The sequence below is a fragment of the Zootoca vivipara genome, chromosome 10 (assembly GCF_963506605.1).
Source record: "Zootoca vivipara chromosome 10, rZooViv1.1, whole genome shotgun sequence".
NCBI classification, from domain to species: domain Eukaryota; kingdom Metazoa; phylum Chordata; class Lepidosauria; order Squamata; family Lacertidae; genus Zootoca; species Zootoca vivipara.
Genome location: NC_083285.1, coordinates 49,824,224 through 49,846,072, shown reverse-complemented (window position 1 = coordinate 49,846,072; position 21,849 = coordinate 49,824,224). Strand labels below are relative to the sequence as shown.

The 21,849-nt window shown below is 41.1% G+C and overlaps 1 protein-coding gene across 13 annotated transcripts in view; it reads left to right on the top strand.

Moving 5' to 3' along the window:
• The first annotated feature begins 815 nt into the window (after positions 1-815).
• The window catches only part of MYBPC1 (myosin binding protein C1), a 90,452-nt gene continuing 69,418 nt past the window's right edge, over positions 816-21,849 (top strand). For 12 of the 13 annotated variants that reach the window (XM_060279915.1, XM_060279914.1, XM_060279911.1 and 9 more), the window contains exons 1-3: positions 816-971; positions 18,203-18,235; positions 20,585-20,626. In XM_060279915.1, coding sequence (XP_060135898.1) covers positions 947-971; positions 18,203-18,235; positions 20,585-20,626 — 100 coding nt within the window. In that variant the 5' untranslated portion in view covers positions 816-946. The remainder of the gene's footprint in view (positions 972-18,202; positions 18,236-20,584; positions 20,627-21,849) is intronic. The other variant, XM_060279916.1, reaches the window with a different exon arrangement.

The window sequence follows — 21,849 nt, the reverse complement described above, 5'->3', positions numbered from 1 at the left end:
CTTAAAGTAGTTCCTCACCCCACCATTAGTTGGTGGTCACATGGCCCTTCTGGTATCATACACCCTCCTATCCACTAGAGGGTGCACACACTCTGTTGCTGTACTTAGTGTCCTACAAATGAAGGACACTCACATTTTTTTGTTCTCACACCAGTAGTGTCTCTGAATGCAGCTCTTTACCTTCTCCCTGACACTAAATGTATTGATGTGATGGCATTCCCACTGACTCTAACTGAAGGAGAAACTAAACATCACTCTTTACAATGCCCTTCATGCGTATAATATATAATTGTGGTCTGTCATATTCTATGCTCTGACAATAACAACAACAACAATTTTATTATTTATACCTCACCCTTCTGTCTGAATTGGCCTAGCCACTCTGACAGGATGAATATTTCACTTGCCTTAATTTAGCCTACAAATTGCTAGAAACTGCCAAGCAGCATTATGTGATCAAGATCGGGTTAGCTGTTTCAGTTATCAGCCATGGGGAAAAGACACGCAGGTGCAGTATAACATTTAGAACATATATAATGAACATATAATCTGCATATCTGAAAACCCTTTGATTGTCTGATTGTCTGGTAATCTATTGGGGTGTGTGCTCACGAGAGAGAGAGAGAATCTGATGCTTCTGAATTTAGAAAGTTATAGCCATTCTCCTCAGCCCCATGAAATGCAGCAGAGATTCCTTCCTAAAGCCAAGAGGGCAGCGGCTGCGAACAACAGATGTAAGCAGAGCTCCCATAACTGTCAGTTTTCGGAGGGTATGCATTGAGAAGAGAGGAGGTGCTATTTTGATTGATATTTCGCTGCTGTATATAAAGCCGAGGAATTCTTCTCCCCCTCTGCTTGTCACACTGGCCTGCATGCTCTCCACTGGACTTGTGGCTCCTTGCTGTTGCATCTGACACATAATTGGGAATAAAGAGGAACAAAAACAATGCCGGAACCCACCAAAAAAGCCGGTAAGTGTCATCGTATCTCCCTTGTCTTAACAAAAAGCACATGTTTTGAAACCAGCTTGTGACTGAGCAGAGAGATCAGAGAAGGCAAACCTTGGAAGCTGTTATCCTTCCTTGATTCACCAAATTTGAGATCAGTGAAGATAGTTCACTATCATTGAAACAACTGTTGAACAACTTAGTGATGAAGGTTAGAAAGCTCGGCTGAACTGGAGCATTTTAGTTATGGTTGTGTTGTGCTAGATTATTGTTGGTACAGTTTACTTTTCTGAAAGCTCCTTTTTAATTACCATGATTCTGAATGTTCATAGCGTAGTTCTTTGTGTTTTCAAAAAGTGCATAAAGCTTTACTATTGCAAATGAATCTCATTTGTATGTTAACAGGAAGAGCAGGTTTATAACTCAGTGTTACAATTTGCCTTGGATATCTGGGTATTTCTCATAATAGCATCCTCTTTACCTTATTCACTGTGTATCAAATTATGAAATTATTTTTGTGGCTGTCATTATGAATCCAAACTTTGGAGGACTATTGCCCTTTCCAAGCAAAGATTTCACAAAGTTGTAACATATTTAGAATTCAGTGCTGCATAATGGGAATATTATCTAGACAGATATCTTTCTTTTAAATAGTCCGCTTTAAAAAAAAAAAAAGTATTTGGAAGAAGGTTCCTCAACTTTAATAGGCACAGTTTACCAGTAACTCAAGTATTCACTTAATATATTAATAGTACAATCCTAAAACTGTCTACTCAGAAGTAAACTCCACTGAGTTCAGTGGGACTTACTTCCAGGTAAGCGTGTATAAGATTGCAACTTAAGATCACATGCACACCATACATTTAAAGTACACGGCTTCCCCTGGGAACTGTATTTTGTCAACGATTCTGGGAATCACAGCTTTGTAAGAGGTAAGCTACAGTTCCTTAGATTCTATGGGGGAAGCTACGTGCATTTAATGTGCTTTAAATGTATACTGTAGAAGCCTAAGTCTGTCTTCCTATATTAATGCTTCTTTTCCTACACAAATCAATTCTGTGCATGAATGCTTAAGTTACAATTCGATCATGTGCATGCTTACTTGGAAGTAAGTCCTACTGCATTCAATGGAGCCTACTCAGTGAGAATAGGATGCTAGGTTTCATCTTTTTCCTCTAAGCGAAATATGCCCAGTTCCCTCGCCCTCTTGTATAGTACACACCCTATGACATCTCAGTTGCAATCTTCATAAGGTCACTATATGCAAGACAGCTTTTCCTATATGGATTTTATGGTGGAAAAATACATACAGTCCTGTATATGCTTTGTGTATACACTGTAACCTGAGGAAATTCACAAAGAAAAAAACCAAACTTGTAAAATCTTTCCTTATTACCCAGTAACTTTCTTGCATGGAGGTGATATTATCAAAACCTTTCCCCTTCATTCCTTTGGAATGTTGGAAAAGGATATTAGTATGCTAAAGAGCTAACAACAATTTTCTCTGTGTGCTATGTTTGCTTCATGCTCAGAGCATAACTTGCTTCCATATTTAGGATCAAGGATATATCCTCAGGGCATATTGGATGGTGGCTCTGTGGGGTTTTCACCTTGTCTGTTAGCGTGTGGCATGGATATCTTGAGTGTTTTACAAGGTAAATCCATTACTGGTTCAACCTTTCTTTACCTTTGACATAGTGGATTTTCCTTGTCCCTTCTCATATTTTCTAGATAACGTGAACAAACCTATTAGGGATATATTGCTTATAGAAGCCTTTGCATGGCACAGAGGATTGGATCAGCTAATTTTCAGAATAATTACAGGCCTAGAATCTACCATGCTTTTCTTGATAGCAGCGTTACCATTTCAGTAAGAACTGTCAGCTTTGGGTCGCTGTTGTCTTAAAATGTTTCCAACAATATTTTTTTTTATTGAAAGTGCCTTTTTATCATATGTATTACTTACACAGCCAGCCGCGATATACTTCAAAAGTGTGGAGCCAGTGTGTCAAAACCAGCACTCTGAATTGAGCCCAGGAACTAACTGGCAGCCAGCACAGTTGGGCCAGGATTGGTGCTATATGTTCAGGTGGTCTTGCCCCAATGAACAACCTGGCCCCTGAATTCTGCACCTGCTGAAGTTTCTGAACTGTCTTCAAAGGCAGTCACATATATAACACATTGCAGTATGCAGTAATTTTACCTAGGGGTTACCAGAGCATAGACAACAGAAGTTAGGCTATCTCTGTCCACACAGGGGCACACTTGAGCCACCAGTCGAAGCTGATGGAAGGCACTCCATGTCACCAAGGCCACCTGAGCTTCAAGGGGCAGCAATGGATCCACGAGTACCCCCAAGCTGTGTACCTGCTTCTCCAGAGAGTGTGTAACCCAGGCTTCCTCAACCTCGGCCCTCCAGATGTTTTGAGACTACAATTCCCATCATCCCTGACCACTGGTCCTGCTAGCTAGGGATCATGGGAGTTGTAGGCCAAAAACATCTGGAGGGCCGAGGTTGAGGAAGCCTGGTGTAACCCCCTAAAGGGCAGGCAACCTCCAATCCATCCAGTCGGGGGAACCACCCACAAACAGTGCCTCAGTCTTATCTGGATTAAGCTTCAGATGGATTAGCTCTCATCCAGTCCATTAGCGAAGCAAGACTATGGTCCAACACATCCACTGCCACACCTGCAGATGTAAAGAGAGGTAGAGCTGTGTGTCGTCAGCATATTGCTATCCCCAGTTGGCCATTAAGCTCACTTGGTGACCTTGGACCAGTAACTCTCTCTCAGCCTAGCCTACCTTACAGGGTTGTTGTGGGGTTTAAATGAGGAGGTGAACCCTGTAGCTACTTTGAGCTCCTTAGAGGAGGGGTGGGATAGAAATGCAATGAATAAATAATAAATTAAAAAATGCATTATTTTCTTCTCTTTCTTTTGTTTTAGTTTTATACTCAGTTCTGGCTAAGTATTTCCTTGAGGTTTTCTAAGATTGTTTAGACTAGGGCTGGGCAGCCTGTGGTCCTTCAGATGTTGCTGAGTCCAGCAAGTGTAGCCAATGTTCAGGTTCTGCACCCCTGATTCATACAGGATTTCAATCTTCTGCACCAAGTGAAGCATTTACAGCTGATAATACCATACTCTTCACATTAATTTACAAGGTTTAGAGCTTATTAGCGTTCCTTAGTTGCATGGGTTAGGAGTTTCAAAATTAGGATGTATTTTTGATGCAGTCAGAAGCAGTACAAAACAAATACGGTATATATTATGGGGATTTTAAAATAATTTTTAAGAATAATACTTATTTGTGCGATAGGAGCATCCCAAAGATATCCACAGCAAATCTGCTAACTGACTTTAAATTTCTGAATTGAAGCCTATGTTCAAACATTGGCGACATTTTAGGGTAATCCAGCTACAATGACTTAAGAAAACTTGGTACTGTACTTCCAACATTCAGAAACCTGGAGATTAAACCTCCTTAAGGGACAGAACCTCACTCTAATGTATGACAAGCAATCTTCAGCTCATGAGAAATGTTCATTAGCTTTCAGGTTTAGTTTTAACAGACAGTTTTCTGTTCTCATTAAATTGCTACTTAACTTCAAGACAGAATGTCCTAATTGGTAGAGTTTGGGGAGACATAGTAGTATCAATATTGGGAAGAAGGTTGTTCAGGATGATCCTTTGCAACTTGACGGTGTCATGGAAACATTGCAGAGTTTGTGAGGAACTAGCAAGTTGCTTCTTTGCTGCTTCGCTGAATATTCTTCATTTGTGTTATGTGAGTTGATGGAGAATTTGTTCCAAGCGATATGGCTGCTGGGCTATTTAGCTATTAAGTTTTCTGTTCTCGGGAGAGAGAGGAGAGGTTAAGGAGCTTTCTGTAGGATATAAGGGTTTTAGCACCTCAAGTGGGATCCAGCACCTTACAGGACTGAGCCCTAGGCAACTAGTGTTGACAAGGCTGCAAGGATCAGTTTGCATCCTGGCACTGCTGCTTAGCGCTGGAGGACAATAACGTATGAAGTATCCTACCCAAAATAGCTGTACCAAATGTGCACACGAATGTGAGAGAACCTAAACCTGCACCCAAACTACCGCCAGCCAGCCTTGTAAAGTATCCTATTTGCCGCACAGACAGCTGACATATATCTTAACATCAATTCTGTTAGAGATGGTATGACACTAGAGATAGTACTGATGTGTGCTTGTGTGTGCATAGAAACCTCTGGCATTTGCATGGTTGAAATGTAACCTACTCTACAAAAAGAAGATCCATTGCTCTGCTTACTTTTGTGTCAGTCCCCTGCCCACCATTACTGGTATGGTGGTCATTTTTCATGGATAACCACTGAAAGGTGGCCCTTGGGCTGAACAGGCATGTTCCCACTCCAATGTTTTATTTTTATTTTTAAAGAGGCAGGAAAAAAACAAGCAACAATAACCAATGATCTCAACACTAATATTTCATAAACTTGAGTTTTGAGCTGGCACAAAACATTCATAACAGTTGGGTCCAACCAAATCTCAAAGGAGGGGTTTGCATATTTCCACCAAGAAGGCCTTCATCTTCATTGCCATATAGAAAGCTTTGTCCGGCTGAAACATAGCCAGGAGAGCAACCACAAAGATTTCAACACCTGGACAAGTCTTTGTGGGAGTAGGTGTTCTTTTTAATATCCAGCACCTTGAACCTGACTTGGTAAAATGTTATTTTATAAAAACCTATTTTTCAGCATGTAGACAAAGATATATTTTGCCTGGGTAGTTGGCTGACTTGTGGGTTGTTCAATTTGCAGAGTTGATTAAAGCTGTGTGTAAAGTTGATTGCAGAAGAGAATGCTACCTCAGTAAGGCAGGAAGGCTTATGTTCCTATGATGTTTTAATGCTTCCCCATTAAAATATCATAAGAACATAAGCCTTGCTGCTTTATGAGAGCCTAGCTCAGATAAATATTTGATCGAATGAAAATGTTTCTGTTTCTGACTCTCGGACACCCCACCCAAAATATCTCTTCACAGGTGAGATTACCTTCTGTTGTGTGGGCAGGGCGGTCCCTCCGCCTACCTGGCCGATCCCCTGGCAATGCCTCCCCAGGCAGAATTGGGTGATTAGCTGAGGTACGCGGAGACCTCCAAGTATCCAGCCTGGGAAGGGCGAAGTCAGCCTGTACTACCGGGTGCCGCACTGGGATCCGGGGGGCTGTGCGCAACCATGCAAAAGGTGCCCCCATTTGATGTGGGGAGCGGTCATTATCTTCTGAGTGTTCAGTTGCCATTGTTGAGAGATTATTATTAGGCTTTTTAATCATAACCTTTAAAAGTGTCATAAAAGCCCTTCCCAGTTAAGAAAGAGATCGTTTCATTTGAGATTGTCAGGGTCCCAAGATGGCTACTTAATTTTGCATTAAAACATTAACTTTTTCCAGGGTGAATGTTATATTCCTGGGAGTAGGAATGCTTGTGCTACACAGTGAGGTCAGCAGGCAGGGCCATGCAAAATGGAAGGGATACCCCTTCTCTTTCTCTTTCCTTTGTTCTCTCTCACCTTTATGCATTCATCCATCCATTTTATTTCTCTCCCCCCCACACATATATAAGGACCCACTGACACAAGAACCCCCAGCAACAAAAGGAAATTGATATTGCACAAAAAGTACACATTTCCTACAAAAGAAGGAAGGAAGTAGCACAATGCACCAGAAATTTCTCCTACGTAGTTTTGGATGCAGAAGATTTCGGGTTCAATCCCTGGTGGTGCTAGCTTTTTTAAAAAAAAGGAGCAGGAGGCAGGTCATAGAAGAAGACACTTCTCTGCTGCCAATTAGATGCCAATTAGAATACATAATAAATTATAGGCTAGACAAAAAGAGTTTGACCTGGAATAGGGCTGCTTTTTGTGCTCCATTGAAATGAGATTTATGAGTACAGCAGCCTGTTTCCAGTCTAGTTTATCTTTTGCCATAGTGGGGCTCTTACCACACAACCATGTCATAGATCTTTGGTGTTGGCTGTCTAGTTTTAACATGAAAAAATAAGAAAGTGCCCTAAAATAAAAGGTTAAAAGTACTATAGAGTTTCCCAGATAGTACTGCTTTCAGTTCTTCAGATAACGATACTACTGTTCATATCTTTAACTGGACAGTATTGTGTTGTTGTTTTTTAAAATCTGTGTTAAATTCTATTTGGCAATTTGCCTCCATAGTAGATCCAATTGCAGACAGAGGACCTGCATTCTGCCACAACACATAGGCACTCTCTGCCACATTCAAATATTATTTTCATTTCCACCACCTCCCACACTTCCTCCTGTGATATCGGGTTAAGGCTGACCTTCAACCTCCCACTCTTTGCTTTTTTGCTTCTCATGTGTTTTCTGCTTGGAAATGTTTTCTGCTTGGAAATGAATCCCAGTGAACAATAGCCACCTTAAGTTAACATCTTGCCTATTTTAACAAATTTAGTGAGCAAGCAAGATGTTGTCATTTATTCCACTATCCAGAGCACTTCTAAGGGTTTGTAAGCAAAATGGAACACTTCCTATTTTTCTTTCATATCATTGCCATCATTTGGTTTCAAAAGTATTTTCCTGTGTGTGGTGTGTGGGTGTGTATACCTGCACAACTGGAAGGTTCAGCTGGGCATGCAGAGTACAGCTGTTTAGTCTGTGGTGTGACGTCATAATCCTTTATCCATTTCCCCCCAGGGAAGGGTTGTAGCTCAGTGAGAGCAACTGCCTTGCATGCATTCAATCCCTGACATCTCCAGGTAGGGCTGGGAAAGCCCCATCTGAAACCCTAGAGCAGGCATCCCCAAACTTCGGCTCTCCAGATGTTTTGGAATACAATTCCCATCTTCCCCGACCATTGGTCCTGTTAGCTATGGATCATGGGAGTTGTAGGCCAAAACATCTGGAGGGCCGCAGTTTGGGGATGCCTGCCCTAGAGAGCTGCTTTCAGTGCGTGTAGACCAATGTTTCCCAAACTTGGGTCTCCAGATGTTTCTGGACTCATTAAAATTCCTACAGACGGTACTTTAACACAAGGATAATTTTTCGGTTCATCAGGGTTGGCAAAATGTTTTTTTGTGTGTGTGAAATGACACGTGGTCAGAGTATTTGCCACTTGTATATTTGTATTTTGCTTTTATTCCCAGGAGCTCAAGGTGGCATACATTTGTCCTCCCCTCTCACCTTTTAGCCCTGTGAGATAGGCTAGGATGAGAGTTAGTAGTTCAGATACCAAACTTATAAAACTGCACATATTTAAGAGTATTGGTGTCATTTATCAGGGTTGGTGAATTTTGTTTTGCTTTGGTATTATGCTGTAAATAACAGGATTGTGAAATGTTGTTCAAGCAAAGGGGGTGCTTTTTTGGCTTTGTGCATCTTAATTTGTCTATACATTATCTATTTTTCTTTACACGATCTCGCATTTCTTCTCAGGAGTTCAAGGTTGCGCACATTATCCTTCCATCCTCACATTTTTATCTTTGCAACCTGTGAGGTAGGCTAGCCTAAGTTAATATGTGTGCTTAAGCAGCAGTTCTTGCCACTAGATTGCTGGGGCAAGGGACTCAAGAGGAAGAGCTGGAGGTGGCTCCCCGCCCCCCACATGAGATGGTCACCTCACTTTGCCTTATGGTATGGCAGGTCCTGGCAACAGCACAGCCAAGCTTAGCTCTGCTCTCCTTCTCAGTAAAGTGTAAGTGCTTGAGAAATGAATGAGTGAATAGTGCTTTAGCGATTCAGTAGTTGAATAGAATGCCACCTGCCCACTTCCCCTTAAATCTCAAAATGAAGAAAATGCTAAAGACGTCTTACATGATTTAATGATGGCTTAAAATTCTAGAAGTCGCCTGGAATATAATAATATCTGGCTGGGTTTCTCCAGCCACTCTGGGCGGCTTCCAACAGAATATTAAAATACAATAGTTTATTAAACATTAAAAGCTTCCCTAAACAGGGTTGCCTTCAGATGTCTTATAATATTCCTCAGGAAGCCTGCTCTTTTTACAGTGTGGCTACATGCCTGATAAAATTTGTGGCTGTTTTCTTGTTGTGGCAACCTCTTTTACAAAAACTAGTAACTAGAAGTGAGCATCATGCCCTCATTGAGAACTCACCAGTTCCTTGTTATTTGTGGGGTTACCATTTCCTTCCACATCTTGCATGCATTGGTTCCCTTTGAGTACAGAATTGGAGAAAACAACTCTACAGTATGCATGGTTGCTCTGTTTAAACAAGTGCTGGCCACTAGTAACCTCCTTTTGCAAGCATTGCTTAAAAAACCCATTCACTATACAGGTATAATAAGAAAGGGCCTGTTTAGAAGACAGATAAATGGATTTGTCAGTCATTTCCTTTTTTTTTTCAAGAGTCCTGGGAAATGAGGTTAGGAAAGATTTCTAACAGTCCACTACAGTTCGCAGCATTCCTTTTAGGGGAAGCAATGGTAGTCATAGCTGCCAAGTTTTCCCTTTTCTTGCAAGGAAGCCTATTCAGCATAAGGGAAAATCCCTTAAAATAAGGGATAACTTGGCAGCTATGATGGTAGTTAAAATGTCACAGACCTGATATAGGCTTGTAGTGTGGCTACGGAGTAAATTATATGCTGATATTCTTCAGGAATACAGAAGTGATGCAAAATCAGCAGTGGAGAGGCCTTCAGCCATGTAAAAAGTCATTCAGAATCACTGTGGAGGTCACAGCTCACTGTCACTTATTTTTTCTTCCACTAGATGGTGCCTGAATTTTTTCATTAGTAAGTAACCATTATATTGCTGCATGGCACCCCAATGTGATATTCCAGGGGTTCCAGATGGAAATAAGGCACAGCAGAGAATGTGGTGTCTTTATGATACATGTTTTGTTCACACATATATGCAACCTGGGTGTATGATAGAGGGGTTCACAGTATAATCCCCAAGAAGGTCTTGTTGCTCTGATAGTTGCAACCTCTGACAAAGGTAGAGTTTGAAGTAGAGTTTTAGAGTTGACTGTGATGTGACCTAGGGGGAGAAAGGTTGCAAGTTGGAAAAGGCCGAGGCAGAGCATGATGTTTGCTTTTAGTTTGAATCCAAAGTAGCAAAACCACAAAACCCTCTGGGGGTGATTACGCTGTGAACCGCTCCATCATAGGCTCAGGTTGTAAATAAACTATACTGTATATGATAAAGACACCACAGTCTCCACTGTGCCTCATTCCATAGCTGCCAAGTTTTCCCTTTTCTCGCGAGGAAGCCTATTCAGCATAAGGGAAAATCCCTTAAAAAAAGGGATAACTTGGCAGCTATGCCTCATTCCCAAAAGGAGACCCTGGGTAAGACCCCTGGAAATCTTGCACTACTCAGAGACTGAGGTGGCATGCAACAATATCTATTTATTAAAATTAGTCTTTTAACTTCTTACTTCCGAGTAGAACTATATAGGATTGCAATGTGTGAGAGATTCTCATTAACTTAAGTGGAGCTTTCCCCCTGGTGAGTGGCTCTAAAATTGCAGTAACATTGACTTTTGCAGTTTCTGTGCATTGACAAATGAATGAATCTGATTTTTCTTAATGAGTCCTGGTTGCTGGGAGAACTATGTTTTGTCTAGTCAGTCATGCACTGAATCCTTTCAAATGAACCTGTTATTTTGGCAAATTAATGTGACTAATAGTGCAACCCTAATCATGCCTAATCAGAAATATTTCCTGTTGAACTCAGTAGGGCTTACTCTCAAATAAGTGGGGTTAGGATTGTAGCCTAAAATGGGAAGTTTAGGCTGCAGTTCTGTGCCTGTTGACCTGGAAGTATAACTGAGTGCAGTGGACATCTCAATAAACATAGATGGGATTGGGTTATGAGTAGTGTCATTTTTCTAGAAAAAGATGTGCTGGAACTCACCACGAACATTTCCGTTGTTCTCTTATAATGGCAATGGCGTCCCCCTGAGAGGTGCCAGAACTGAGTTCCAGCTGGACAAAAAGTCCTGCTTATGAAAAGGTATACTGAATAGATCTTTGCAAAGATGGTAGAGTGTGAGCAAGCTTCACCCAACATCCAGCCTGAAATCCGCACATCTAACCTGAAAGTACTTTTCCCTAGCTTAGTCGTGTAATTCTATTTAATTGTAAAGGCATGGCAACGGCAAAAGTCAATTGAAATGAAGTAGAAAGCTATTTCATATTTTGAACAGATAGGGATATATAATTAACAGCCTGCTAATATTTTTAATAGAAATGCCAGCAGATGAGTTGTGGCTTACTGCATACATATAAATCAACACATAATGAATTCTGGGAACAAGGCCCCTTGGGTAACCTGGCCCTTTGGGTAAATCTGGATCCATAATCCGCTCCTTGGCAGTGCTAAGACATGAAAGCATTTCTGTGTATACATCTATGTAACAGCTGTGCTTTCACTGTCTCAGTTTGATGGTACTCCTGCTAGTCTTAATGCAGCAATGGGTAAATTTCCAGCCTTGTTGCACAGCTGTCTTTGAAGCTTTGTAACATGAGGGATACAGATTTAGGTTGCAGTCTTACGCAAACATATACCTGGTAGTAGGTTGCATTACTACCAGCACTACTTCCTTCAAATGAAAAATACGTAGGAGTACACTGCAAATATACTTTTCTCAGACATTGCCTGGGAGAGCTACCACTGCAAAGGTTACAAAAGGTCAGTTAACGTAAACTGCAAAACAGGAGAGAAATAGCTGGAGGAAAGCTGCATTATATTTTATGTCCTTGCATGCATGGCTCCTATATCTGAAAAAGAAACCGTTCTTTTCCTTACTGCCCTGTGGCAGGTGCTATGAGGTAGGCTTTCCTCCCTCAGCACAAGGACCCCTACAGTTCTTATATATTTATAATTGTTTTAGTCATTTTCTATTTTTACACTGAAGAACCTTTCCTGGCTAGATCTGTATTGACATTTCACCAACCTTGGCAGCTGAAGAGGTTCATCATGATTCAATGAGGAAAACTTCTCTCCCGTGGTGATGGAATGCTTTGTCAGGCATTCAGCTCAAAGATTTTATCCGTAGTATAGTTCCTCACAACACCTAGCCAGGGAGCCTTATAAGGCAATTGGATGGCAGAGAATGGCATCTGGGAACTCCATAGAGCATGCTGCATCAGGAAAGAACAGAGCAGCCGCCACAGTTTGATGTCCACTTGTCTTTTTATTCTTGGCAGAAAAGTCCATCTTGAGAGATTTATTAGCCTTGGAGGCTGTGGGCTGTTAGGTGTTTTCTTACTGGACTTCCTCAGAAGTGAAGCTGACAGTCAATGATGTCTTGTTGTTGGTAGATCAAGGGCAACCTGAAAGAGGGAATTTGTTGGAGATCTGTTCCCGCCTTCTTAAATTTTGCAGGTGGGGTGGATACTGGCAGCATGTCTTTTTTTCTCATGTTCCAACCATCCCCCTTTTACCAAGGAGCAGTCCCTTTGTTTTGTTTTGTTTTTGCCTTTGTTGGATGAATAGTTAGCATGTCTTAGCACGAGATGTTCCTGTTGTCGATCTTTAGGTTTCAGAGGTGCCATTGCATGCATATCCATGCCAGGAATAAGGGATAAATTCAGCTGAATTTATCAAATTTCTGAAACAAGATGAGAGCCGAAAACAGCCATCCTCCAAAATTGGCTCTAATATGAAATGTCCTGTGCAGTTTTCCAGCCAAACAATGTTTACAAAAATGCATATATTAAGGGAAAGTGTGGATAAAAATTGGTAAAATATTGGTAAAAATAACATACAAAAATGCATTGTATCAGGGGGATTTAACATTCAAAAATGGGTACATTAATCAAAACTGCATACAAAAATGTGTTTATCAGGAGATATTCACATAAAATGCTGGTGAATTTTCACAGGGATTTTTTAAAAGAAAATTTGCAAATGTGGATAAACAAATTTAAGACTGGAAAAATGAGAAGCTGAGAGAACTGAAATACACAAACCCTTCCATCCCTAAGGAACACTTCAGCACTATGTAATGCCCACAAATGGTGTCCTTTGTCAGAGTGAAGAATTTCAAAGGTGCCATTGCATGCATATCCATGCCAGGAATAAGGGATAAATTCAGCTGAATTTATCAAATTTCTGAAACAAGATGAGAGCCGAAAACAGCCATCCTCCAAAATTGGCTCTAATATGAAATGTCCTGTGCAGTTTTCCAGCCAAACAATGTTTACAAAAATGCATATATTAAGGGAAAGTGTGGATAAAAATTGGTAAAATATTGGTAAAAATAACATACAAAAATGCATTGTATCAGGGGGATTTAACATTCAAAAATGGGTACATTAATCAAAACTGCATACAAAAATGTGTTTATCAGGAGATATTCACATAAAATGCTGGTGAATTTTCACAGGGATTTTTTAAAAGAAAATTTGCAAATGTGGATAAACAAATTTAAGACTGGAAAAATGAGAAGCTGAGAGAACTGAAATACACAAACCCTTCCATCCCTAAGGAACACTTCAGCACTATGTAATGCCCACAAATGGTGTCCTTTGTCAGAGTGAAGAATTGGGAGACCAGGGTCTGGAGAACCCAGGAATGCTGCCGCCACTTTCTGCAGTGGCTAATACTGTTCAGCAGTAACAAAAGTTTAACAGCAAATGATTACACTTTAAACCTTCTAAACAGTTTTTTACTGTGGTGGCAAAGCAGCACCAGTATTTTTCTGTAGCAACCACTGATAGCTGCTCCACACTGCAAGCACAGTCTGGCTTTCTCCAGGCACAGCAGTAGACAGACCTGCAGCCCAATCTGTGACTCCCAGCAACTGGGAGTAAAGTAAAGCTTGAACATGGTCATCAGGGTTAGCGGTAGTAATTATCAGCAGCCTTATCTTCCATGAATTTGTCCAATCCTTTCTTAAAGCTTCCCAAGTTGGTGGCCATCACTATTAAAAGAGTACAGTGGTACCTCGGGTTACAGACACTTCAGGTTACGACTCTGCTAACCCAGAAATAGTACCTCGGGTTAAGAACTTTACCTCAGGATGAGAACAGAAATCACGTGCCAGCAGAGCAGCAGCAGTGAGAGGCTCCATTAGCTGAAGTGGTAGCTCAGGTTAAGAACAGTTTCAGGTTAAGAACGGACCTCCGGAACGAATTAAGTTCTTAACCCGAGGTACCACTGTATTCCTATTTTTGTTTGAGAAGTGTTGAAGGATATGCAACTCGGTTCTGAAGGAGGTGTGTCTGACTAACTTCCCTCAATTTTTTTAAAAATAAATGCCTTTATTTTTAGACTGCCATTGCTGAAGATGCTTTCTTTGGAACTGGATGCGTGGGTTGTGCCTCTTTTATTTTTTCCTTTCGGTTCTAAGGCTTTTGATATTGTTAGAGGTTTGTTTGTTTTCTATTTTTTATTGTTGGGTTATATTGTGTATTCCCTGCAACTTTGGCTGAAAAGCAGGTAAATTAACCTCGGTGTTAAAAGAGTTCTGCAGAATCAAACTTTTTATAGAGGAAAAGCTATCACATATACCAGTGCTGGCATGAATCATTAGTATCTTTGGGCAGCTGTTGGGACCCAGCACCCTGTTGACCCTTGACCTCCTTCTCTTTCTGCTTGTTTCTTTCCTCATTGACTCAGGTGAGCAAGCAGGTATAGCAGCAATGGGCATTAGCCACTTGGCTGCTTGCCTGATTTGATAGTTCTTGGTCTGATTGTTCAAGGCAATGATATGCTCTTATTTTCACTTTTATTGTGGTGAATCTCCCCGATAATACAATGCAGGCAGCCACCAATAAGTCCAGGAGCCCTGCTTTGATCCGTGTGCCAGGGGCCTCTACAGAGCATTTTGCTCTGAGCCCCCTCAAGCCTGATTCCAGCTTGGGGCAGCAGCATAAAATGATTAAATATAAACCATAATCGGAAAATGGGGTCTCTTTATTCTTTCCCAATCATTACTACCAAGTTTACTGTTGGAAAATCTGGCCATTTAAACCACACATGTGCTATTCACAACAAAGTCTATAGTCTATAGATTTTGTCATTTAAATTGAGGTATTTTGTGAAACCAAGATTAAAAATGAATGATTTGCCCTAGGGATGGTCATTTTACTTGTTCTCCTCGACTAGGGCAATTAATTTCTAATGACTTACCCACTTGGACTCTTGCAATGGACAAAATGTATTGTTATTCACATGGATCCATTTTAATGACAGTGCATTGTTTTACATTTTTCTTGAATACTCACTTAATATGGGTGGTGTTAAATGGCCATTTTAAAAGGATCACACCATCCCTAAAGAGAATTTCATAGCCATTGCCCAGTGAAAGTCAAAAAAATCCAGGCTTATACACCCTCAGATACAGTACACACTAAAGAACAGCAGCAGATACAATGCCTAATTTATTAGGATTGGCAATTCTGTGTCTAGGTTTTTGGGAGTGGGTTCCATTGAGCATAGAGGTGCTTGCTTCTGATAGCAAAGGTTCAACTTAAAACATGCTGAGAAAGAACTTCAGCCAATTTAAATGCAACTTTTAGCATTGTATTAGAAATGCAATTTTATCTTATGAAGCAGTGTTACCATTTAATTTGTTAGTATGAAGTAGAAACTCCTTCAAAGAAAAGAAAATAATTGTCCAGCCTAAGCTTGATCATTTTTCACATCCCTCCATGCTAATTGGTTGAAATAACTTTAAAAGCCTCATTATCACGTTGCCAGACCAAGAAGGGTCCATCAGTTAACCTGGCATTCCAGAAAATGATGTCATCACTCCTTCTCTGAAAAAAAACCCACCTATTCAACCTGTTCTCCCTCCACTCCATCATGGAAAAGGCTATCAGAGTGCTGGAGAAGGTGCAGAAAAGGACACCCTAAATTATCCAGCCCAGAGCTCCTTTCTTACAAGGAAATGACACTATATGACAAGATTATAAAGTTATGCATAGTGTGGCAAAAAGCAAACAAACAGTGGATAGGATAAACTACTCCAGTGAAATTGGCAGTAGACTGAAGACACACACATTAAGTACTTTTCTGCACAGCATATACTTAATTTATGGAATTCACTGCCCCAAAATGTTGTGGCTCTGCCAAGCTGGCTTGAAAAGGGGATTGGACAAACTTGTATGATAACTAAACAGAACAAAGAGGACAAAATTTTGCATGATAACTAAACAGAACATCCAATATACCTCTGAATAACTGTTGTGGAGAAGGCAGAGGCAACAGCAGAGGAGGTCTGCTGCCTTCATGCCATGCATCTAGTTGGGCACAGTTGGAAACAAAGTTTTCTTCAGAGTAGACCCATTGATATAATTCAGTGGGTCTCCTTTCAGTAAAACTTAGTTAAATATCACCCAGGGTGTTGCCTACATAGGCCTTTTGTTTGATCCCGCAGGATTTTACTTTGTTCTTAAATTATTTCATACATTGTACTGAATTCCCTTCCAACCTATAGTGTTTCTTCTTCATAAAACACACACACACGGGGGTGGGGAGAGAGAGTCAAGATGTACCAAGAATGCATTTTACACTTAAGCCTGCCGCCAGAGGAGAAGGCTTACCAGGATTCTTACTGGAACAGAGAACCAACATCACTAGCATGCTTGAGAATATATTTAGTCTGTGGAGTCTTACTGTGAGTGGCCAAAACTGAAATGTTATTTCTATTATTTGCTCAAGGGGTTGACTGGTTTTATATCTTTGGTCACATGGAAGAAGCTGGTGTGGATTGATTTTCAGTGTGTAAAGTTTAAAGAGTACCTTTACGTGCAGCTCTGCTCAAACCACTCAACATTGCAAGCTAATTGGATAAACATGGAACACCACTTCAAATAGGCTTTTTGCCTGGGGGAACATGAGTTTGTCTGAACAGAGCACACAGAAGCTTCAGCTGCCCTATAAACCTGCTTGATCTAAAGCTGTAGAGCAAATAGTAACTCTTAAAAAGAAGTGTTTATTGAATTTTCAAGACAACAACATAAAGACAAGACAAACAGTAAAGAAATTAAGAACACCAACTATGTGAAGCGTGTTATTGCAGTTGGAATAAAATAAGCAGAAAGTTCAGTACACTTTTGCAGCAATTGTAATATAATAGATTCTGCAAAGGGGCATTTTGGAAGTAAGAGTCATATATCAGTCAAGGAGTCTCAACACATAGAGACATGTGCAAGCTGGACAATGTGTATGGTGGTCCTGGGCTGCCCAAACTACAAGACACCCCCCCCCCCGCCTCACTGATGTGTTCCAAAAGAAAGCAGAACAATATACCTGACACTAGCTTGGCTGCAGGAGTTGCTGGAAGGAGGCATACATGACCTGTCTTAGGGATTCCATTCCAGATTTCTGTAGGGCTTACTCCTTAGCCTTTTCTTCTCCTGAAGATGCCGTGCAAGGCAGTAGGTATGGATTTTTCCTCCCGAAACCTTTCTCACATGAGTATAGTTGCAAGGCAGGGAAGGCTTAGGATCAGAGTTTTCCTTCTCCTAGATAGGCTAGCACCTCAGGTTGACGAGCCACAAATGCTCCTCATTTCCCTCTAGAACATGTGCAGAAACTGCCTTCTTGACCATTGGACCCACTATTGGTCTTGGCCGCTCAATAAGCTGGAGCCTGTTTTCACATGCAGGGGAAGTCCCTAACTCGCTGAGAGATTGAGACCCATCAACTTGCCCTCACCAAATTTAGCTGATCAGTCAAAGCTGTTTCCCAGGGTGTGGCCGCTGTCGCATGCTGACAGCTTCTAGGAGACACAGGTGAGAATTGGGTGGGGACCAAAGGTGGACAAACTACCCCAGAAGGAGCACATGTCCCCCACCAGAGGTATTATTCCTCCCCTAACATCCTGTACACCCAGAGTAGAACCATTGAAATAATTGGACATGATTATTTGAGTTAAACAATTTCCTTTCCAACTGAACAAATGTTCTTATGTATGTTGATGACTCTGCAGAAATTTTATTTGTAAAATAATGATAATGCAAGGAAATAGCAAATCAATTTGGTATTTATTACAGGAAAATAAAAGCAATGTGAACCAACTATTTGGTGAGATAGTTTGCTGCTTTCATCAACAATGAAACAATTTGAATAAAACCTAATTAGTGGGTTAAACACAAAACCACAATAAACATCTACAAATCCATAATGGGAAGACTTTCATGTATAGCATGAAATTCAGAATTTGTCTAGCTCTTCAAGCTGTATGCAGTACTGTACTGTACTAGAACATATGTATCTATTTGTATAAATTTATGTTTCTAAAAGTGCTTCTTCTATCATTTTCAGATGAAACAGAAGCAGAGACTGCACCACCTTCAGGTTAGTCACTAGAATTTGTGGTTTTGGTTGATATAGGTATGTGCTGTATAGGCTTCATACAATACACAAAGAGGTGACTGTTTATTGGTTTAATAACTGCACTTCTACAAGATTAACAGTGCAGTCATTTGCATGTCTTCTCAGATGTAAGTCCCACTGAGATCAAGGGGCTTATTCCCAGGTAACTGAGAGCTTAAACTCGTTTTAGGGTGCCATTTACAATGGTAATTTACAGTGAGGATGCTAGGAATCCTATATATGCCTATTCATCAGTAAGTCCCATTGAGTTCATTGGGGCTTATTCCCAGATAATTGGGTATAGGATTGCAGGCTTAATCCCCTTGGCTCCCCTGCTCCCCCCCTCCAAGCTCTGGAAATTGTGGGTATTTTGAGGATGCTAGTTCTTTTCTAGGATTATTTTTTTTGACAGAAATTGCACATGGATGTATTTAGGGAAATTGTGGGGCAAGGAATTGGTCCAGTGAATGGATATAAGAAAAAGAGAAATATTTTGCCTCTTCGCTTTGTTATACTGTATATGGAGGGGAGGGAAAGGGAGAGGAAGAAGGCCTCATGTTAATAAAGAAGGCCTAAAGAAAGTGCATTATATCATATAGAAGCAAACATAGATTTGGAATAAATACTTATTAATAATTGAAAATTCACCAGATTTCAAATATTTGAGCATTTCTGCTCCAACCCTACATTTTTGTTTTAATATCCAAAAAAACCCTTGTGCAGCTAATACTAACAGCTGTTGGCTTATCCCTGCAATGCATGCATAACATTTCTAAGCACATTTCACACAGTAAACCATGCGATCTGTTCCATTAGAAATCCTTGCAGATCTTTTGAATTAAACAACAAAACTGCAAAAGAATGGAGTTGGAAGTCCTTTTCTTTTCTCCCTGGAAAGAAACATTTGTAACACTAATAATTACAAATGTGGCAGATTGCATAAGTGCACTGCTTTCCAGTGGTTTTGATTTAACAAAGAACTTTGATCCTGGAACCTGCTCCACCCATAGTTCTGGAGCAAGCACAGTTGATGTTTATCAGTTGATGTTTGGGAGGATATCCTTTGACCCAATAGCCCTGGCAGATTCATCAGAAGCCCTGAAGCTTGTACAGCTCTTCTAAAGATGCTAACTATGTCCCACCACCTGGTATTTGGGAAGGTGTAGAGAGAGTTTGTTGATCCTCCTGCCCTTGGCATATCTTTCTGGATATTTTGAGCTTCCTGTGTACCCGCATATGCACACACATGCACAAATGTGAGCACACAAATAGTGTTAAGCCCAGATTGTGGCTGCCACATCTAGAAGCTTGCTGAGTTAAAAGTATACAGAATGTGACCAAATATGCAGAGGGGGAAGGGGGAAGAAAGAAAATTTGCTTCTGCTCTTCTAAAACTTGATTATTATAATTCTGGATTCATTCCCGTGTACATACAGAAAATAGGGGAAATGTTGGTGCAGGATAGTTCAGAGTCACTTTCAGGTGGCAATCCTATGCATGTTTTCTGAATGAGCCCCACTGAACAAATATACATAAGACTGCACTGCTACTCCAGGTTCATAGAAGGGACTCATCTAGTCATCTAGAGTTGGAAGGGGTTATCTAATCCAACCCCATGGAATACAGGAATCTTTTGCCCAATGTAGGGCTCGAACCCACAACCCTGAGAGTCTTATGCTCTACTGAGCTATCCAGGTTGTTTGCATATATGTAAAATGAGTGGGACCTGCAAAAAAAGATGTTACGCTGTTGAGTGCTTCTGTTCAGAGTTTCAGCCAGCCATGCCCTTTTTCAAGATACGGCATTCCATTCCCATTCCCCCATTCCAGCATCAATTAGCATTCTCAGTTCTCATTGGGCCATCTTGGGGTCCCAACCCATTCCCAGCAGAATTTTTTTGTTTATTGCTGTAAACCTTGCCCACCCTCACCTCTAAAGCCAAGTATTATCTACTTTGAATGGCAGAAGCACTACTGGCTGTCAGACAGAGGCTGCCTATCCATCGCCTGTTCAGTTTCCTTTTCCATGACCTGAATCTGAGACTTTCTGTATCCAAAGCATGTTTTCCTCCCACTGAGATATGGTCCCTTTCCTAACTAATTGTTTCAACCAACAGGCATTTACATGCTAATAGGATCCAGTTAATATCCATTTATATTAATGGTCTAACTCTTTCAGCCTCTGGCAATTAATTCTCTGGGGCGTAGTGGCTGCTGTGCATGTGCAACATCTAAACATGTTGTGCCAGCATTGCAGGCGGGCACGCCAGCACAAATGTTGATGATCTGGGTGTTTTCTCTCAAAAAGATGTTGCTTCTACTTTCTACACAGAACAAAATAAACCTGAGGAGAATGGAAATCAACCTAACCAAGGTGAGTGGAGTTGTTCTCCAAAAGCTAGAAGGAGGCAACATATCAATCAGTAGATCCTGCAGCAGTATAGGTCATATGTATGCTTTCTCTTCTTTCTTCCAGTTCCCCATACAGTTTTGAATTTCATTTCATTGATATGATTTCATATGGCTTCCTGGATTCCCACACCACCAATGCTCCCCCCCATTTACTTGCTTCAGCTGGTATGCCCATTCAACCCTTCCTTGGAGAGGGCAGGCCTAGCCACAGCCATTTACGATTTAGTACAAGGGATAGGATGTATTAACAATGTGCAGGTGTAGTTGGACTCCAACTCCCATCAGTCTCAGCCAGCATGGCCAATGGGCAGGGATAACAGAAGCTAGAGTCTGGTGCCACTCGGAGGACACCATGTTGGCCTAACCCAGGCATCCCCAAACTTCGGCCCTCCAGATGTTTTGGACTACAATTCCCATCATCCCTGACCACTGGTCTTGTTAGCTAGGGATCATGGGAGTTGTAGGCCAAAACATATGGAGGGCCGCAGTTTGGGGTTGCCTGGCCTAACCTCTGCTTTAGTAACTTTGACACAGGAATATTGCCTGCCCTCGAAAAGTGTCCAGTAACTTTTATTGATGTGCAGCGCTGCTGCCAGGCTACCTATTTGTTTCCTGGTCCAGTTGATTACTTCCTTTATTGCATTTATAATCTGCTTTTCCTCCAAGGAGTTCAAGGCAGCATGCATGTTTCTACCACTCCCTTAATTAATCTTCATAACAACCCAGTGAGGTAGGTTAGGCTGAGAAGAGAGAGAGAAAGGCTGGTCCAAGATCACCCAATTAAAGAGGTAGGCTGGGCTGACAGGCAGTGACTGGCCCGAGATCACAAGTGAGCTTCATGGACAAGTGGGGATTTGAACCCTGGTATACCAGGTCCTAGTCTGACAATCTAACCACTATACAACACTGGCTGCAGTCTGCCCTTTATTGTAACGGCTCCCAAGATTGAGGTATTGCACAAAAATGGCATAGAAACCATCAAAAGCAACCATAAATGACAAACACGCAAAAGTACCATTCAGTTTAAGGTACTAGCTCTTGTCATAAGAGCTTTAAAGGGCTTCAGTATCTGAAAGAAAGCCTTTGTCTACCATTCAAAATCTGAGACGCTGCTCTGAATTGCCCTGTCAACCACTTTAGCCAGAATCCAAAGTCCTGTATGACTAATTCTGCATGTCAGGTGGA